The sequence below is a fragment of the Ctenopharyngodon idella genome, chromosome 5 (genome assembly GCF_019924925.1).
Source record: "Ctenopharyngodon idella isolate HZGC_01 chromosome 5, HZGC01, whole genome shotgun sequence".
Lineage (NCBI taxonomy): Eukaryota > Metazoa > Chordata > Actinopteri > Cypriniformes > Xenocyprididae > Ctenopharyngodon > Ctenopharyngodon idella.
In genome coordinates, this window is record NC_067224.1 from 19,848,206 (window position 1) to 19,866,397 (window position 18,192).

The 18,192-nt window shown below is 36.7% G+C and overlaps 1 protein-coding gene across 16 annotated transcripts in view; it reads left to right on the top strand.

The window, feature by feature from the left end:
* Positions 1-18,192, top strand: part of ncor1 (nuclear receptor corepressor 1) — an 86,789-nt gene that overhangs the window by 20,726 nt on the left and 47,871 nt on the right. For 7 of the 16 annotated variants that reach the window (XM_051895629.1, XM_051895639.1, XM_051895630.1 and 4 more), the window contains exons 8-14: positions 60-112; positions 4,059-4,125; positions 6,197-6,435; positions 8,569-8,659; positions 10,014-10,192; positions 10,272-10,326; positions 10,564-10,665. In XM_051895629.1, the coding sequence (XP_051751589.1) occupies positions 60-112; positions 4,059-4,125; positions 6,197-6,435; positions 8,569-8,659; positions 10,014-10,192; positions 10,272-10,326; positions 10,564-10,665 (786 nt within the window). Of the gene's footprint in view, positions 1-59; positions 113-4,058; positions 4,126-6,196; positions 6,436-8,568; positions 8,660-10,013; positions 10,193-10,271; positions 10,327-10,563; positions 10,666-16,274; positions 16,750-18,192 lie in introns of those variants that run through there. The other 9 variants (XM_051895645.1, XM_051895633.1, XM_051895644.1 and 6 more) reach the window with 3 other exon arrangements.

Sequence of the window (18,192 nt, forward strand, 5' to 3'; positions counted from 1 at the left end):
ATAGACTGTGTGTGTGTGTTCATCTAACTCATTTGCATCCATTTCCTGTTTCTTTACAGCCTCTGTACAACCAGCCCTCTGATACTAAAGTCTACCATGACAACATTAAAACGTGAGTATCCGCTCTCTTTAAGCTCACAGTAAATAATGCTGATGGTTACTTTGACATGACCAGTCCGATGTGTGGGAAAGGGATTGCACATACTAGATGATTAGTTCGTCATCAGTTGTCCTTGATTTTTTTTTTTTTTTTTTTTTTTCTCCTCTAGGGATGCATAATATATTGGTACCATGTTTGATTATTAGCCAGTATTAGAAGTGTTTTTTTCCCTGCATTATTTAAGTTAATGCCTAAAAACACAATAATTTGATTAAATGTAATAATTTAATAATTTGATAATTTGATTAAATGTAATCTTTATTTTTAATTAATTTAGACAAAATAGTAATTTTTAAATTGGTTATAGGCCAAAAACTATTTATTGGTTCATCATTATCGCTCAGAAATGTAGTATTGTGTATATCTACTTGTTCCGGGTCCCATTTAGGGCTCTCACAATATTAGAGGTTCGCTATGCAAATATCATGGTCAAAAAATTATAATCTTATAGAAGTGTTGTGTACAGTCGGCATGGCCCTGGCCCGTTATCTTTTCACCGATGCCGACATTGAGCCGCATTTCAGCTTGAATTGGCCCAGATGTGCTTGCTATCTGGGTTGATGCAACTGTCACTTGCCCAATCAGGCCAGTGCTGCATCATGAAAGTTTATGATTTGCACATGTTTTTTTAAGCCTTGCCTATTTAAATATTCAAGTGCAAGAACACGCGAAAGAAACCTCAATTCAATAGTATGAGAAGTTTTGTGTGCGCATATCCAAAGCATGCGCCCAGAATGGCGCTTCTCAGACAGTGTGTGAATGCTGAATTAAACTCTCTATCACGTTGTCTTGTGATTGAACGGACGTATTCACACAAAATGATGTCAAAAAAGGCCGGTCTCAGCGAGTATCCTAGTTAACATAATTTGTTTTATTTTAAATGAACATAAACAGTTGAGAAATAAAACGCATGTGTAACAGTATATTGGATCCGTGCAGCTCTTAAAGTGACAGCAGCCTAATAAACCTGCTGCTGTCTTTGTTTTAATGTTAATCAAACAACAAAGGACAAAGAAAGAAAATCACTTACTGCTCTTGAGTGAATGACTTTTGTATCTTTAATAAGGATTAATCTATATTTAATTTATACAGTGAAGACTTGGCAGTCCTGTTTTACATTTGATCATTCATTTTCTTACCTGAAAAACATGAAAAGCAGTGTTTATTATATTTGTTTGTTCTATTGTATTTATGCTATTGCTCGTAATTTCAATATTTGTTCTTATTTTATTACTGACAGTTTACTTGTCTTTAACAGTATTTGAAATTTATATGAGTTAGGCTAGTAGTTTTTGTTGTCACAACCTTTGAAAATTTTGAAAGGGCAAGTAAAAATTTGAACCACTGGCCCATCTGGGCCAAATCTTTAATCTTTTAATCAAACCTTTTGGGAAAAATCTCTAGCATTGAGCACTGAGAGAGCGATATGTGTTGTATCAGTGAGTATTACATGATATCATATCTCTTACTTTGACACGAGAAAGTGAAAAATGGCAGACAGAGAGACATCTACGGATATATGACCTGCACCGTTATGTATAAGTGTATCATTCAACTTTTCCCCATGGTCTAGAAAAAAGCAAACATACGTCGCCATATCGAATCGCAGTACTTGTAGAATCACAATTCTTAAAAATTGCAATACATATTGTATCGGCACCCAAGTATCGTGATGGTATCAAATCGGGAGATAGGTGTAGCCCTATTTACTGTCTTTTAGTGTTTTCTCTTTTTTTTGGCCAATAAATTACACTCAAAATACGAGATAGTTACTGGTGAATTACTGATTACTTGCTACTGGTTATACACCTGTTTCTTGCTGGATAATTTGATATTATATGTGTGTAATATTAACACGATATTATCAGTATTTAATTTTTAAAATATGATGGCTATCGTCAATACCGGTATATTGCAGCACCCCTAGTCCCAGTATATATGCACGTCGCTATCTTTGTAGTTTCCCTTGAATTTTTGAACACAAGCCAGAATTATTTTAAGTGTCATTAGAGGCTAAAACAAATTATGTGGTTGAGACAAGTATTTTTTTCAGCAAGCAGCTTGAATCTTGCAGTATGTATATGTCAGCTTTTTCGTTTCTTACCCACATCATCTCAGCTGAGAAACACTTTCAAGCAGCCAACAGACAGTTGATGCAGCATAGTGTGCTCAGTCACTTGTAGGGCTGTCAAATAAAAATTTGTATTCTCCGTAACCAAGTCGTTCACACAGAATGCATTTTCTGTACTGCTTATCCGTTGTGCGCTAGACGAACATCTTTGACCGTTGCACTTGCTGTTTTTTTTGTTTTGTTTTTTTCCTCCCATTCCACTGTATCCCACTCCTATGTTTTTAAAAGCAAAAGTATTCTGGGTGATCGGTGCTCCGGCTCTTTGTATTAATCTGTATAAATACATGATGCTGTTTTGTTCATAATTGTTTATGCAATTTACAAAATTATATTTGATTTATAAACATTAGTTTAAACGTTATGCAATTTTTTTTTTTTTTTTTTTTACAGACATGTTATTTCATTGCTTTTTCATTGCTTTTAAGTAAAAGATTCTAATTTAGTTTTTCAGCCATTTTGACAGCCCTAGCAACTTACATGAGGTAAACAATGTCTCGCCAACTAATTGACTTGTTGATTAGTAAACATGAATAGTCATGCAAACCTTAATATGGACACAATAATGGTCTCTCCTGATTTCACTACAGCACACACACACATACACACAGAAGAATCAGTCTGATGCTTGCCTGTGTGTGTCGGTGTGTGTATCTGCTTGTGTGGTTATCACTGATGAAAAGTCTGTCTGTGTTGAAGTTAAATTGAAACTGCTGCGTGTATGTAGACAGGTCAAGGTCGGTCAGTCGGTTGGTCTGTCTGTGTGTTGTGTACAGTTGACTCAGACAGTCCTCCACACAGACAAGTAATGGGGGAGGGTGGGTATGTGAGGAGTGAAGTTCTCTATTAGTATGAATCAGCAGAAAACAATAGTTTCATACCATTCAAAAGTTTGGGGTCAGTAAGGTATTTTTTTTTAACAAATATGTAATACTTTTTATTTGGCAAGTGTGCATTACATTGATCAAAAGGGACAGAAAAATACTGGAAAAAGTTTCCAAAAGCAGCACAACTGATTTCAGCTATGATAATAATAAGAAATGCAGTGCACCAAATCAGCACATAAGAATTTCTGAAGGATCATGTGACTCTGAAGACTGGAGTTAATGATGCTGAAAATTCAGCTTTGCCCTCACAGAAATAAATTACATTTTTAAAATATATAAACATAGAAAACAGATATATTAAATTGACATTTTTGACATTTCTTTATTTTTATTCAAATAAATGCTGCTTTGGTGAGATCTTACCGAGAGCTTACTGACTGCACAGTAATGCAGATAAATGTGAACAAATACACATGTTTATGCTGTTAAATTAATTTGGATGTTATTATATATTATTAAACTAGGAGTAAAAGTCATTAACATTTATTTATTTTTCAGGTGCTTTTATTTAAAACAACAAAAGCAAGTCATCCTAGAGAGACAGTAACAGGAAAAGTGCCACAGAAAGGTGCCATAGTATGAGCCTGTACAGAGATGGAGATGAGACAAAAGGAAGAGATTAGAGATGGTTTTTTAAAGAGTAAGAAAGTAAGCGCACTAACAGTTGTAAGTCAAGTGCTCATGGAAAAATTGTGTCTTGAGGCTTTTTTTGAAATTAGAGAGGGATTCAGCTGTTCTGATGAAGTTGGAGGACTCATAAGAAAGGCCGTGATGTTTGTCTGTAGGCAGGTTGTGTATCAGCAGAGAGATCTTGTTCAGCGTGCAGTGTTCGCTCCTTTCATGAAAGGGAATGTAAACACTATTTTTTTTTTTTTTGCTGCAGGAATCAGATGATGAGGAAGAAGCTGATTCTGTTTTTCAAGAGGAGAAACCATGCACGCAAACAGAGGGTAAGTGTCTCTCTTTTGTGCAGTAGCAGAGAATGAATGTGTTTGAGAGAGTGTAAGTGCTCCTCCGTCAGGAGAGGTGACCGAAGTTACAGAGAAACTAGAATATTTTGTGGTAAATCAAGAATGGATTAACCACACAATCCTGCATGTCCATTTTCACACAATTTTATGTCTTTACAGACTATGCTTTATATATGGCATTTGTTTGCACATACAAACACAATCTGCTTTCATGTGTGGTAGAAATTGCACTGTGCTTAGCAATCATGCGTTTAGTTTTTGCTTGGATGTGTGGGGCAAATGTTTATAGAGCTAAACAGAGATGATAGTTTAGTTGACCGAATTAAAATGACAAATAAATAACAGATAATAATGATGTGTTGTGGGAATAATGATCAGAGTTGTTTTATTTGCATAAAGTAATTGCATGTTGATCTCTATACCTTATTGGACATGCCCACATGTGCATATCAGTCAACTTTTACTTATGATTTATAGTTTGTCTTGTGTGTCTGAATTTAGGTTAGAGGTTATTACATGTCTCTTCAAAGCTTTTGTGATGCCTCTAACTCTGTGTCCTTTACCACATGTGACACAATACGGCAACAAGATTTAAAAACTCTTAGGGGAACATGACATTTTAACATAGTTTCTTTTTGTGTGGCTTTGTGCTGGGTAGCCCAGCTCAAATCTTATTTGTTTTAAATTCTGCTCTACATAACTGCATATCTTCTGACTGGCTTTGATTGTGTCCAATCACAATTTCATGTTTTTTTTTTCTGTGGACAGAAAAAAATGTCTTGTCACTGGGAAATTGTTGTATTGTATTGTTCTGCCTCTCTTTCTTTGTCTTTTGTAGTCCAGGACTGTTGAATGGTGATGTTTTCATTAAATCCTGTTCCAAAAAAGCTGCTCTAGCTGCAAGGAAGCATTTTGATTGCTGTTTTTATTTTTTTTTATATATATATATATATATATATATATAATATATATATATATATATATATATATATATATATTATATAAAAAGTAGGTTTGTTCTCAGGAAGGTACAGTAGTTCAGTGTAATCGCTTGTTAGTAGACTGGGTCGGTCAGGCCTGCTGGACCAAGAACAGTCAGAATTGTGACATGGCCCAAAGCCAAGAGGAAGGTTTAACTGTTCAGATGGAGAAAAAAAAAAAAACATTTTTTGTTCTATGTACTGTAGTATAGACACAAGTGCACTTGTCTCTCTCCACAGGTCTTGATCGCGACTCCTCTTGTTGAACATCTTTGTTCTTGCTCACTCCTTTCCTTGTCTTTGGCTCACTGTATCTTCCTTTGTCTCTTTCTGTCCTTCCTTTCAGGTTTATCTGTGACACTGCAGGCCAAGAACATTACAGAGAATACAAAGTTAATAGGATGGAATTAACAGTGCAGTTTATTTTCTGCTTACCACAGTATTCTCAGTCAACGTGCTGATCTAGAGCCAGTGCATACAGTTCTGTTCTTTAGAAGAACAGAAGAATTTGATTTATATCAAAGAGCAGGGTGTTTGGTTGTGTGTTGTGTGTTGTTGTTTTATAAAAGAAAAGCTTTAGGGCTGCATCAGTTAGTCAAGAAGCAGAAATGGAAAGAGACTTTTGTATATCATGCATTTACATTTTAATAGTATGTGCACACAGGATGCATGCGCATTATTTGAAGGAGAGCATTGGGAAGGTTGTACACACTATAAGAATTAAATTCGGAAAAATTTTATTTTATCTTGAAAAATATTATTTAATGTTATTTTATATTGTAATGAATCAATAATTGCTTGATTACCATAATAATTAGCTTATTAGCTATATAATTGATAAGTAATAGGTGTCAGCCTTATGTTGTAGAAGTAGGAATCAGTTTGATCAGTTATTCTGAGTGACTTAATTCAGTTATTTCAGTTATTGCACTTACATATTTAAAAAGTTCCCTCTTTTCTGTTTTTAATGATAAGTTGATCAGATAGATTGACCAATTTAACATCAAATTATTAAAATATAGGATTTTGTTTTATTTTTCTAAAATGTTTTTTTTTTTTTTTTTTCTTAGGAGCAGAAAATTTGCCAGCGGTATGATGAGCTGATGACTGAGTGGGAGAAAAAAGTTGAGCGGATGGAGAATAACCCACGGCGTAAAGCCAAAGAGAGCCGTACACGTGAATACTACGAGAGGCAGTTTCCTGAGATCCGCAAACAGCGCGAGCAACAGGAACGTTTCCAGAGGTCAGCCAGGCCCCCCAGCTTCCGTGATGACCCAATGAACGCTCTGTCATTCACACACATTCACCGGTATTGCTTTTCCCTGACACACTTGTGCTCTGTCCTGACTCAGCAGTTGGCCAATCAGCATTGAGGATCCTATGGGTGCTAGGGTCAGAGGTCAGGCTGTGATAGTTCCTCGTACAGAGGTTGCAGGGCTTCCCTGAATTAGAGGGTACTCTTTCTGGAACACCACTAAAGCAGAACTGAAGATTATTTGTATACCATTGACCTTGACTGACCAAAAACACAGGCTCTGTTGTTTTTGCTGATAGAACGAAAACTTATAGAGTAAAGTAGCCAGAGTATAGATATTCCAGTTTAATATTGCATAAGACTCTTTGGCAGTATTGATTACTTACTTAGACCTGTTTACTAAAACAAGACTAGAGATGAGATTGGACTGATTTTGCAGTTAACAATTCTTTACTACACATTGATATATATGGCTAAAAAGTCAATAATGAGGGTAATGTCATGTGGTTTAGTAAGTATGCCCACAACTGCTCTGACTGATTCAGTCAGTGAGTGAGTCATTAGACTAATTCAAACTAATAACTCACAAGTTTAAGAATTTTTGGGTCTTTTTGTATAATTAGTTTGATTTATGTACACTTTTTATTTCAGCTAAAGCTTAAAATCGTACTATTTAAAGGATTAGTTCACTTTCAAATGAAAATTACCCCAGGCTTTACTCACCCTCAAGCCATACTAGGTGTATATGACTTTCTTCTTTCTGATAAAGACAATCAGAGATATATTAATAAATATCCTGACGCATCCGCGCTTTAAAATGGCAGTGACCGGAATCAACGAGTATGAGCTGAAGAAAGTGCTTCCATCCATCATACACATATGGCTCCGGGGGGTTAATAAAGGCCTTCTGAAGCGATGCATTTGTGTCAAAAAAAAAAAAAAAAAATCCATATTTAACAAGTTATGAAGTAAAATATCTAGCTTCCGCCATACCGCCTTCCGTATTCAAATTACGAGAAAAACGGAACTGGCATTGCGTCAGTTAAGCTTTTTCCGTAAGTTGAATAGGAAAGGCGTAGGACGTAGCGTAAGCTTTTTGAACTGCGAGAGTTTTAGACTTTCTTCGTAAGTAGAATACGGAAGGTGCAAATTATGTCAAAATGTCCATCTCTGAGAGTATCCTTGTAAACACAGTTGCTTATGGCTTAAATAACACAAGCAAAGAAAACTGATGTGTATCATTATATTGAATCAACTCATTTCTTAAAGGTCAGCACAGGTCTTGAAGTGACAGCAGGCTATTCTAGCTGCTTTCTGTGTCATGAATGTTATCAAACAAAAAAAATACAAAGAGAAAATCACTTTTGCAGCTTTAAGACAGAATTATTTTCAATTTATACAATGAAGACTATACAGTGTTATTTTACATTTGAATATGTATTATGTGTACCTGAATACTTACCTGAAAAAATATAAAGCACTCTTTATTTCATTTAAATCACCCCAATCATTTTATAATTATTAATTCTTTTCAAATAGAGCTATTCAAGTAATCTGGTGAATTTATTTCATATCGCAATATATATAGCAGAAAACCAAAATATCGCAATATCAGTTTTTTCCAATATCATGCAGACCTACTTTAAGCACTCCTATTCTTCAAAAAAAAAGTGCACATTTGAGAATCATTAGTGGAAGTGAATGTCATAAATCATTTGGCTATAGCCATTAAAAAATAGATTCACTGAATATGAATCTTGCTTCTCAACCCTCTGCAAGTTAGAGGCAATATAGTTCTGGCAATTTGTGCTTTCCCCTAAATTATTTTTATCACCCCTCATAAAGGTTGCAGGACTTATGTCTTTAGTTCCGTTCATTCAGATCAAGCCATCCAACTTTACTGAATGCTGTTTGCCTGTCTTGATTGTTTAGACAAGCCAGAGTATGTAGCTATTGTTGCTGGAACAGTCTCTAAACCGAAGAACTTCAGAACTCCAGAGCTCATGAATAGACCCAGAGGAATCTTGCCAATAGCTGTAACCGCTGCTTCAAAGGCTTTTTGTGGGAGAAGAAACAGGGTGGGACTCTGGTCTGGTAGCTTGCATGGGAAAGCGCTGTTACAGAGACAACAAAGCCAGGGACAGCGAAACGCTTTCTCTAACCATGCTTCATCCTTCCCGTCTTAAGGGTAGGCCAGAGGGGGACAGGCCTGTCTGCCACCATCGCAAGAAGTGAACACGAGATATCCGAGATCATTGACGGCCTCTCGGAGCAGGAGGTAAACTACTCGTTTTACTACCTGATGTGTAACCTGAAATAAACTCTGATCCATAACAGAAAAAAAGATGACCGGGGCTTTACCCCAAGTACAGAAAGTGTGTTAGCCAGAGTTTTAGAGCTTCACCCAGATGAGTAGCAGGTAAACGTACTCCCCAGCCTTTTCCCATACATCAGACTTAATTATTTCCTGTGAGCCACTGAATTACCACATAGCCAATCTATGCAGCATAAAATTTGGCTCACTTTGCACCTTATTTTGGATAAGATCTTCCCGCTTGACCAACCACAATTTATTTTGTTTTATGTACTGTTTAAAGCTAGGGTAGGCAATATTTTTCATGCATTTTTTGTTACACTGGTTGAAAGTCTCTTCACGTCCTGATAGCAATCAATAAGTAAAGTCTAAATATTAAAAAAATTGTATATTTCTTCTGTGGAAGTCTTAGGACCAAAAGACGTTTGTCCAATCATTGAGTCATCGAGCGCTGCAAACAAACAGCAGCCACCTTTTACAGTTCCTCCTGAACCAAAACAATGAGTTTATGCTGCATTCACACCATGTCATAATTACGAGATGACAAACCGTGACGTTCTACTCGGAGCTGTTCACGTCCTCGGACTAGGAATTATGCGTTTCAATGTCAACACTATTAATGCCACAATGAATCTGCAGCAGTCAGGTGGTATAAGTCAGAGCTGTCAGACAATTCTCGTAATTATGGTCATTTCGACATGCTGTTGAACGCACTTTTACAAAACCACTTTAATTTCTAACAATAACTGTAAATAAGTTGTTTACATTCATTATTATTGTAATGTTATGTGCATGACTTTGGAGAGAGCTCTGAAAGAGGGTGGAATCTTTTCCCCTTTTATGCTTTCAAAGCTAGTTTGCTATTGCTACCCTCTACAAAACTGTAGATCCTAGCTTTAAGGGCGGGTTTATTTAAAAGAGACACTAAAAGAGACTCATTCAAACAGTTGGTGTTGGTCCAATGTACAAAAAGCGGCAAAGAAATTAGCAGTAATGTGTGTAGACTTGAGTGATCATAATTTCTATTGGTCAAAAAAAAAGTAAGCCTACTGGTTATTTCACTGACAAATTTAAGAAAACATAGTGGAGTGTACACTTGATGAAAATTCCTACTTCCGGAAGTTGTGTTGCAATCGGATAAACTGATTGGAGCTTGTGATTATTCGCAAGTAACAAGTTTTGTGTGCAGCATGCATCAGATCATTAGTGAATGAACTGAGGGTGACCCGTGGGTGTGCCGATGGAGGCTGAGTCTAGAGTAATGTAAACAAGTGCTGCAGACCCGTTCTGGATCTCAACACCTTTTTGTCTCTCTCAGAACAATGAGAAGCAGATGAGGCAGTTGTCCGTCATTCCTCCCATGATGTACGATTCTGAACAGAGGAGAGTGAAGTTTATCAACATGAACGGTCTGATGGATGACCCAATGAAGGTCTACAAATCCCGCCAGTTCATGAATGTCTGGACCGAACACGAGAAGGAGATCTTCAAGGAAAAGTGAGTAAATGTGGCTTGTTTTGATGTGTTGAGTGAGAGTGTGCTTCATTTTCTCAACTTTGTCTCTTCTGTGGTGCAGGTTTGTGCAGCATCCAAAGAACTTCGGGCTGATCGCTTCATTTTTGGAAAGAAAGGTGGGTTTTCTTTTTTTGTGATTCAGTTTAGTATGGTGGACTGCTGTGCTGTCACACCCAGAACTGGATGTTCACCAGTGGATGTTGGAACTGAAGCACTGTATAACAGCTTTACTGACTCCGATCACACCTCCCCACCTACAGACAGCGTTTTTTTTGTCACATTAATAGTCTTCTTTTCAAATTCAAGCCCAAGTGATGCAGCTGTATTTATATTTTCTCTTTCCCTGTGCGCAGTGTGTGTCTGATTGTGTGCTGTACTATTATTTGACTAAGAAGAGTCAAAACTATAAAACTCTTGTCAGAAGAAATTTTGGAAATCGTCGACGAAGGAATCAGGTATTTAAAAAAAAAAAAACAAAAAAAAAACTTCTTTCATTTGTGCACTTTTCTCTCATTCTAAGCATGGATATGTATGGACATGTTACATTAAAAATCACATCTGATGTTACTTCCGGTCATCATCACACTGGTAACAGAAGTTGAGCTCTTTGCATTGGGATGCAGTTAGGGCTGGAACGAAGCGTTGGTGTAATCGATTACGTAAATTAGTCGATTTGTGTGGATTACGTTGATTCGTCATGCTATTTATGTTCCCTAATGATGGTGGAAATTAGCCGTTATTACAAAAATTTCGAGCCCGAAAGCTTAAGTGTAGAAATTTTTAAAATGGAGACCTAATAAAATGGTGCTCTGCGCGCTCTGTAAAAGCGAAATGGCAAACCACAGCAGCACAACTTCTATGCAGGAGCATCTGAAAAGAAAGATAACATCCTGGGGCTCTCTTACCTCAAAACGACAAGATGACAGCATAAGTATTTGGACTATTACAGTGAAATTTTACACAGCACTAGAATACGGTTTTCAGTCTGATATTTTGTGCTTCTTATGGCTGTGTTCACACAGCATTCTGCTTTTTATGAGCATTTAACACTGTTGTTGGTTATTTAAAATATCTAACGGATGAACTTGCACCTCGATTGGAATCTAAATTTAATTACGCGCTGTCAATCATGGTAAAACTTCACGTTTTATGGACACCGCCATGGTTGACACTGTCGCTATGGTGACCGCTATGGTTAGAGTGCGGTTGTGATTAATTGATTGAAAAATAATTGTTTGTTCCAGCCCTAGATGCAGTATTTTCACACAAGAAGCTCTGTTGCACATTTTGCAATGCAGGTATTCTCTGAATATAGAAAATTATCATAAAGCGCACAGAATGCATTCTGTAAACTGCAGCAATAGTAAGATTAGTGTGGTAGTATGCTTTTCTGAATATAGCCTTTGTTTTGTTTTTTTTAGCAGCCCACCAGGATTATTGTGGATTTTTGATTATTGTGGTTCAAAATAACTGCATTTGCATCAACTTTTCATAGTGCTTGCGTAGTGTTTTGTGGTGTTGTGCAGTGAATAAAATTTTTTAAATACATACACTGCTGTTCAAAAGTTTAGGGTCAGTAAAATTCCTGGAAAAAATGAATCACAGTATCAGCAATAATATTAAGTAACACAACATTGATAATAATAAGAAATGTTCATTAAGCAGCAAATCAGCATATTAGAATTATTCCTGAAGGATCACATGACACTGAAAATCCAGCTTTGCCATCACAGGAACAAATAAAACTTTAAAATATATTAAATAGAAAAATTGTTTTAAATTGTAATAATATTTAACTGTTTTTACTGTATTCTTGATAAATAAATAAACACAGCCTTGATGAGAATAAAAGAGAAACATTTAAAATCTTACCAGCCCAAACTTTGAACGGTTGTGTATTAACCAAGTATGCATTACTAAGTGACATTACTAAATGCAAATGTTGTCAATATTAAGTTATATACATGAATCTATAGCTGACAAGTGTTTTGTCGTTAAGAGTAAGTAGGCTTTGATTTTGATGCTCACTTCACAATGGCATTCACTGAAATACAGCATTTTGAGTAGGTAATATTGTTCTTCGCACCCTCAAGTTTTTTTTTTTTTTTTTTTTTTTTTTTCTTGTGAGAAAATGCCAGAAATAATGCAAAATTGCAAGCTATTATGTAGGGATTCGTTGACTTTGCACTCATTTTTGTTCATCCATTCATTCTCGCAAACAAGGTCTGTTTTGAGACGCCGTTTTAGTACACAAGAAGACCCCTAGTGTTCAGTATGCACTGTTACAACATCTTCGTCTCAGTCTGAGGAAGCCTGTGTGTGTTTTCAAATGGCTCTGTTTTGAATGTTTTTTTTTGTTTGTTTTTTTTTAATTATTATATAAGAAGGGGGTGTGTTTGAATCATGCTTAATGTGAGGTTGTGCGTTTTCTTTTTTATGAGAGGGTGTGTTTTGTGGTTGTTTTTGTACGCTGTTGATGCTGTCTCTCATAAGAACTTGGACTGTGTGCGCGCGCAGGTTATCAGGCAAAAATGCATCTGTGCTTTTAGAGTCTCTCTCTTGCTCTCTCTGATTTATGGAGGGCTGCACAGCTTTCCAGGAATCTGTTTTATCTGTTTGGCACAGCCAAGAGGCTCCATGCTGCTGTCAGGGACTACAGAGGGAAAGGATAAGAACATGAGAGTTTCAGACTCTAACTTTAAAGCTGTTTGAGTGCAGTAGCTGCAGCTCTCACTTTCACATGCATATACCCAAACACCGTGTTTCATTGAGGGTGAAATCTGACCGTGGCATCCAGACCAGGTTATCTCATTGGGACATGGACAAAATATTTCAAGTAAACATCAAATTGAAACTTGCGTCATTTAGTTTCTTAATCTGTGTTCAAGGTCTTATTTGATTTGATTCATCAGTACAGGTTTTAAAGAAATCAATCTTTCATCAAAATCAATTGTGCTTCCTGTGAAAGAACCTTCCTTCTCCTGATGTCAAGCAGCACAGGATATTGGTTAATCACATTTACCCAAGCTATTTTGGCGTTGTTTTAAGCTACTGTTGTAAGTAAAAGTAACCAATCTCAAAATCTTGCCAGTAGTTAATGTTGTCATTTAAATACGATTAAGTCTAATTTAATAAGAGAAACAGTGTCACAATGCTTTTGAGGAAGACCTTGACCTTCAGCTTCCATGTCCCAGTCAAAAATTTTGTGTCTGATATGGGTTTCAGAATTAGGTGTGGCAAAATGGCTCGATAGCGCCACCTACAAAATTTCAATTAAGCGCCATACGCACTATGTTTCACGTACAGGTATGAAATTCGGTAGACACATGTAACAGCCCAATACCTACGAAAAAGTCCCTGGGTGCAAAATCTGAAAACCCAACAGGAAGTGAGATATTTTGAATTTTCTCTGCAAATTTTATGCATTTTTTGCCATTTCCAGACATTGTACTTTAACAAACTCCTCTTAGAGCTTTAATCAGATCAACGTCATATTTGGTCAGTCTAATCTAAAGGCCTTTGTGACATTAATTTGCGAAGATCTTGACTTTTCAGTGAAGGGTGTGTCCGTGGCGGCCTGATAAAGTTCAATGTTTCGCCATGAAACAGGAACTTGTTGTAACTTGGGCATACAATGTCCGATCTGCCCCAAACTTCACATGATTCATTAGAGTCCTGACCTGAAGACATCTACAATGCAATATTCAGTTACAGTCAAAATGACTTTGCCATATTTCTCCTGTATTTATCCGCTTAAATGAATATCGCCCACTGTTCAGTTTTCCTAAGGCCACCGGGTGGCGGTAAGCCTGGGTGAGAGGGCCCTTTCATTGCTGCTTGCAGCTTTAATTGGACATTTTACCTGTGTTTTACATTTGGTTCTGCATATTTAGCCTGTTTCATCACATTCAACTGTGATTTGTGAAAGATGCAAGATGATTTGATAACTGCAAAACATGGATAATGAATTTTAGGGCATGGTTAATAATGTATGCCATTCCATTAATGAGATTTCATCTGGATCAATTCAGTATTGACATTTTCAATCATTAAAATGAACAATTACTTTGAACTTGAATTTAGGTAAATAACTACCTAGATTTGACAAAATACATACTACAGTGAAAGTTAAAGGGACAGTTCATCTAAAAATGAAAATTCTGTCATGATTTACTGGCCCTTGCTGTTCTCAACCTATGACTTTCTTTCTTTTGTGGAATATAAAAGGAGATATTTTGAGAATATCTTAGTGTTTTTTTTTTTTTTGTCCATACACACTCAAAAAAATGAATTGTTGGATTTACTTAAAAAAGCAGTGTCAAGTGGTTCCACGCAACTATATTGAGTAATTTCTACAAATAACAATTTAGTTGAATGAGCAAAAGAAATTCAAGTAAAGCTGACAAAATTTCTTTGAGTAAATACAAATCATTTGAATTTGTCACTGTTACATAATATTTATATGTGCAGTTTACTTAATGTTATGTTTATTACGTAAGGTAATTACGTAACACATTTATTAATTTACCTTTATTAAATTAACTATTTGCTCTACAAAATGCACTCAAAAAAAATAATTAATTGTACAAACTCAATTGAATTGAGAGCAGGAATTCCATCCTACATACGTGCGTATATGAGTGCTCACATCCTAAACACAGGCGCCACTCTTCTGCATAATGGTAACCACAAAATTCAAAAACATTACAGAAACTACTCTAAATGTCCAACATAACTGAACATTAAACACTAACATAAACTAACATCTTTCACTTTACTGAAAAACATAAAATAACACTTTAATCCCTAAATTTCCTCTCCTAATGCAGTCCCTTGCAAAGCATGCTGGGAACTATTCTGCTTTCAGAGTGTGTGAAATACTATAGAGTAGAGACATTGGTATTGTGGTATTGCAATCTGGTCATCCAATTTAATGAACAATATTTCAAAAATCATTCTTCCCCCGAATACTTACTCACGTCTCTCTCCTGGTCTGTTTTCCTGGGGGTGCTGTAAAACTTTTTCTCTTTTTCTTTACTTGTAATACCTGATAACATCCTTAACTGTGATAATATTTTAAAGATACTCAATACACCAAATGCCATATCTTTTTATAACAAAGCGTTTTGAATTATCCGTAAATGTTTTAAACATTTGGTGAATGCTAAGTTAACCCAATCTCTGTTGAAGTACAAGTGATATATCTTGAATATTATCATAGATAGGAGATGAGCCTCTACACGTCCTGTCTAACTCGATTAGCCCTCTGTCGCCTGTGTGTGTGAGCAGCTGCTGTATGGAATCGGCATTAATTACAGCTATATTTCAGCCCATCTAAACAGCACAGACAGCGCTGGACAAGAGCATGTGTAACAGAGGACTTCTGTGAACACTGCTGCCGTGCTGATCACAAGCTGAGCATGTGTTTTTGAGTCAGGAGTTGAGCTGCAGTAATGAGGAGATGATCTGATCTTTTCCACTCACACTGCCTGACCCTTCAGCCACCAGTAGCCCCAGGTGCTTTCAGTGAGAAGGCGTATGCGCAGCTGTTTTCGTTGGCATATGCTGCCGTAAGTGTTTCCTGGTGTCTCTTTGGCTACCTGGATATATACAGCGCAGTCATAGTTTCCTCTACCACCTGTTGTGATTCTTACGTTTACATATTGATTAAAAAGAGAGGGCAAGCAGGTTCATTTTTTATCTTATCTTTAAAGCGGGCTCTGTGTGCTTGTGTGTGGAGTAGGGTCTGTTAACCGAGCTCGTCTGTGTGTGGGTGGAGTGTATGACCCTTAGAGACCCATAAAAGTGTTTGTGTCAGTTGAGTTCGGCTTACGTGGAGTTCTGAACGCTGTTCCAAACAAACTTCTTCTCAAGATTTCTGTTCCCAGAGTCCCCTGAGAATGTTTTAGAGAAAGAAAGGGCGAGAAAAAGCCAGAAGAATATGCACAAGCGGGAAGAACCAACTTTTATTTCTTTTTCTCTTCATTAAACTGGCAGCCCGTGCGCTCTTCCGTCCCTCCAGAGTTTTTTCGGAGAAAGAGGGAGGGTTGGAGAATGTGTGTGTGTACGCGAGACACCCCTCCTGAGCTGCGCAGTGGTATGTGCCGTTTGCTCTGACACCAGTGAGAAAGTTGTGGAGCAGCTTGCTGTGCCAATCAAAATCTGACGGGGCTGGGTTAAGATCGGTCATGCTCCTCTCCCCTCCACCCCGCAGGGATTACCTGGGCTGACCCTAGCACCCAGATTAGCTAGCGCTCGCACACATTTTTGTGTGTGCGTGAGTTGGAGATGCCACTGCTGCTTTAGCAGGCTCAAACAACCCCGTGGCACGCTTTCTCGGAATATGCGCCATTGATCTGTCGAGCTGGGTCCCGCAGCTGAGGATCTGATCCAGCGCAACGGCGCTGTCAGGCTGCCCGAGGCGCGCTCTCCTGCTCAGCCTGTTCCTGTCACTAACTCTGGCCTTGGCTGCACAGCATTCTGGGATATATAATGGGATGAAAAGGACATTCATGAGGAGTAGATAAACGTAGATGAAGGTACCTTATGAATGAGTGAAGGAAATGGCTGTTTGTGGAGTAGTTTTTGTGTGGTTTTGGAGGCTGTTGTGATTGTTTGTGGAGATTGCTTTTGCTTAGTGGTGTAAGCTATGGTTGAAGTTATTCATTTATTCATAATATGTAAAAGGACATTTATGTATATTTTGTGTTGTTATAATAATAATAATAATGTTTTATATTTAGTATTTTATATCATTTATATTATTTTTTTAAATGTATTATTTTAAATTATTATCACTTACTGTCATTATACCAAGATCTACAGATTGCACGTATAATAGTTGTGTGCGGCTGTGGTTAGCTTGGATGTGCTATTGCCTTGGTGACACCTACAGGACGGGAGGTGTGCTGCTAACAAATTTTAGCGAAATTGTTCATATATCTCCTGAAGACAAAACAAAGGCATAGATTAAAAAAAAAATAATAATAATTTTTTTTACATTGTTGACGCTCAATTTTGTTTCCATGTTATGCTGTTTTTTCTTGGCCTAGTCTTCTCTCCCTCATTTTCTTGATTGGATTATTTGAGTTTTTGTGGTAGCTTATTGTCTTTCCTGTTTGTTCACTTGGCTTTGAAAACAATGATACTATTTTTACTGAGCTTTCCATGTGCTAAAGTTGCATCTTTCATAACATGTTTTTTCAGAGTGATAATCAGCCACTGAGTTACTATTCCTATTGCGTTTGTCATTATATATCAAGTCAATTTTGTTTTGTTGGGAATTGAAAAACTTTCAAATAGTTAATAGTTTTGATGTTTTGTGATATGAAACAAATGGAGAACTCTTCAGTACTTATTTGTAGTGGGGGTTATGTTAATCGCTGCTTCACCTCTGTCACAGAATGTCACAGATACAGAATGAAGTGTGTCCAAAGGTTGACTGTAAAGCTGAGGTTTCCACTAAAAGATAAGGTAACATATTAGAATATTGACAGTAGATTAATATTTAATTCTTGCTTCCTCTCCCTCTATGCACTTAACCCTCTGAGACCCAAATATTGATGTCATTGATATATTTTCTATATCTTCCTGAAAAGAAAAATACTGCCTATTAACATAGTTTGTAAAAACAATGAATATTTATTAAAATGTTTCGAACTTACAACCTTTATTTGGCCATTCTATGTGGTAAGTGTGCAAGACTTGCACTTAGTGTTCTTAGTAACCGATTATAAAAACCATGGTGCATGTTCCTACACATCCAGGACATCCTGCATTCTGTTCTTTTCCATTGTGCTCCAGCTGTTTTTGAACACTGTGTCTTGTGAAAATCTTTTTTTTTTTTTAATGAAATATTTTGATGTTTATTCTAAATGATTTATCCGTGCACATAATTTATAAAAAAAAAAAAGAAAAAAAAAAAAGGTCTCTTGCAATGACATCTTTCTGATGTGTTTTTCGGCAAGGGGGCGGAGCAAAGT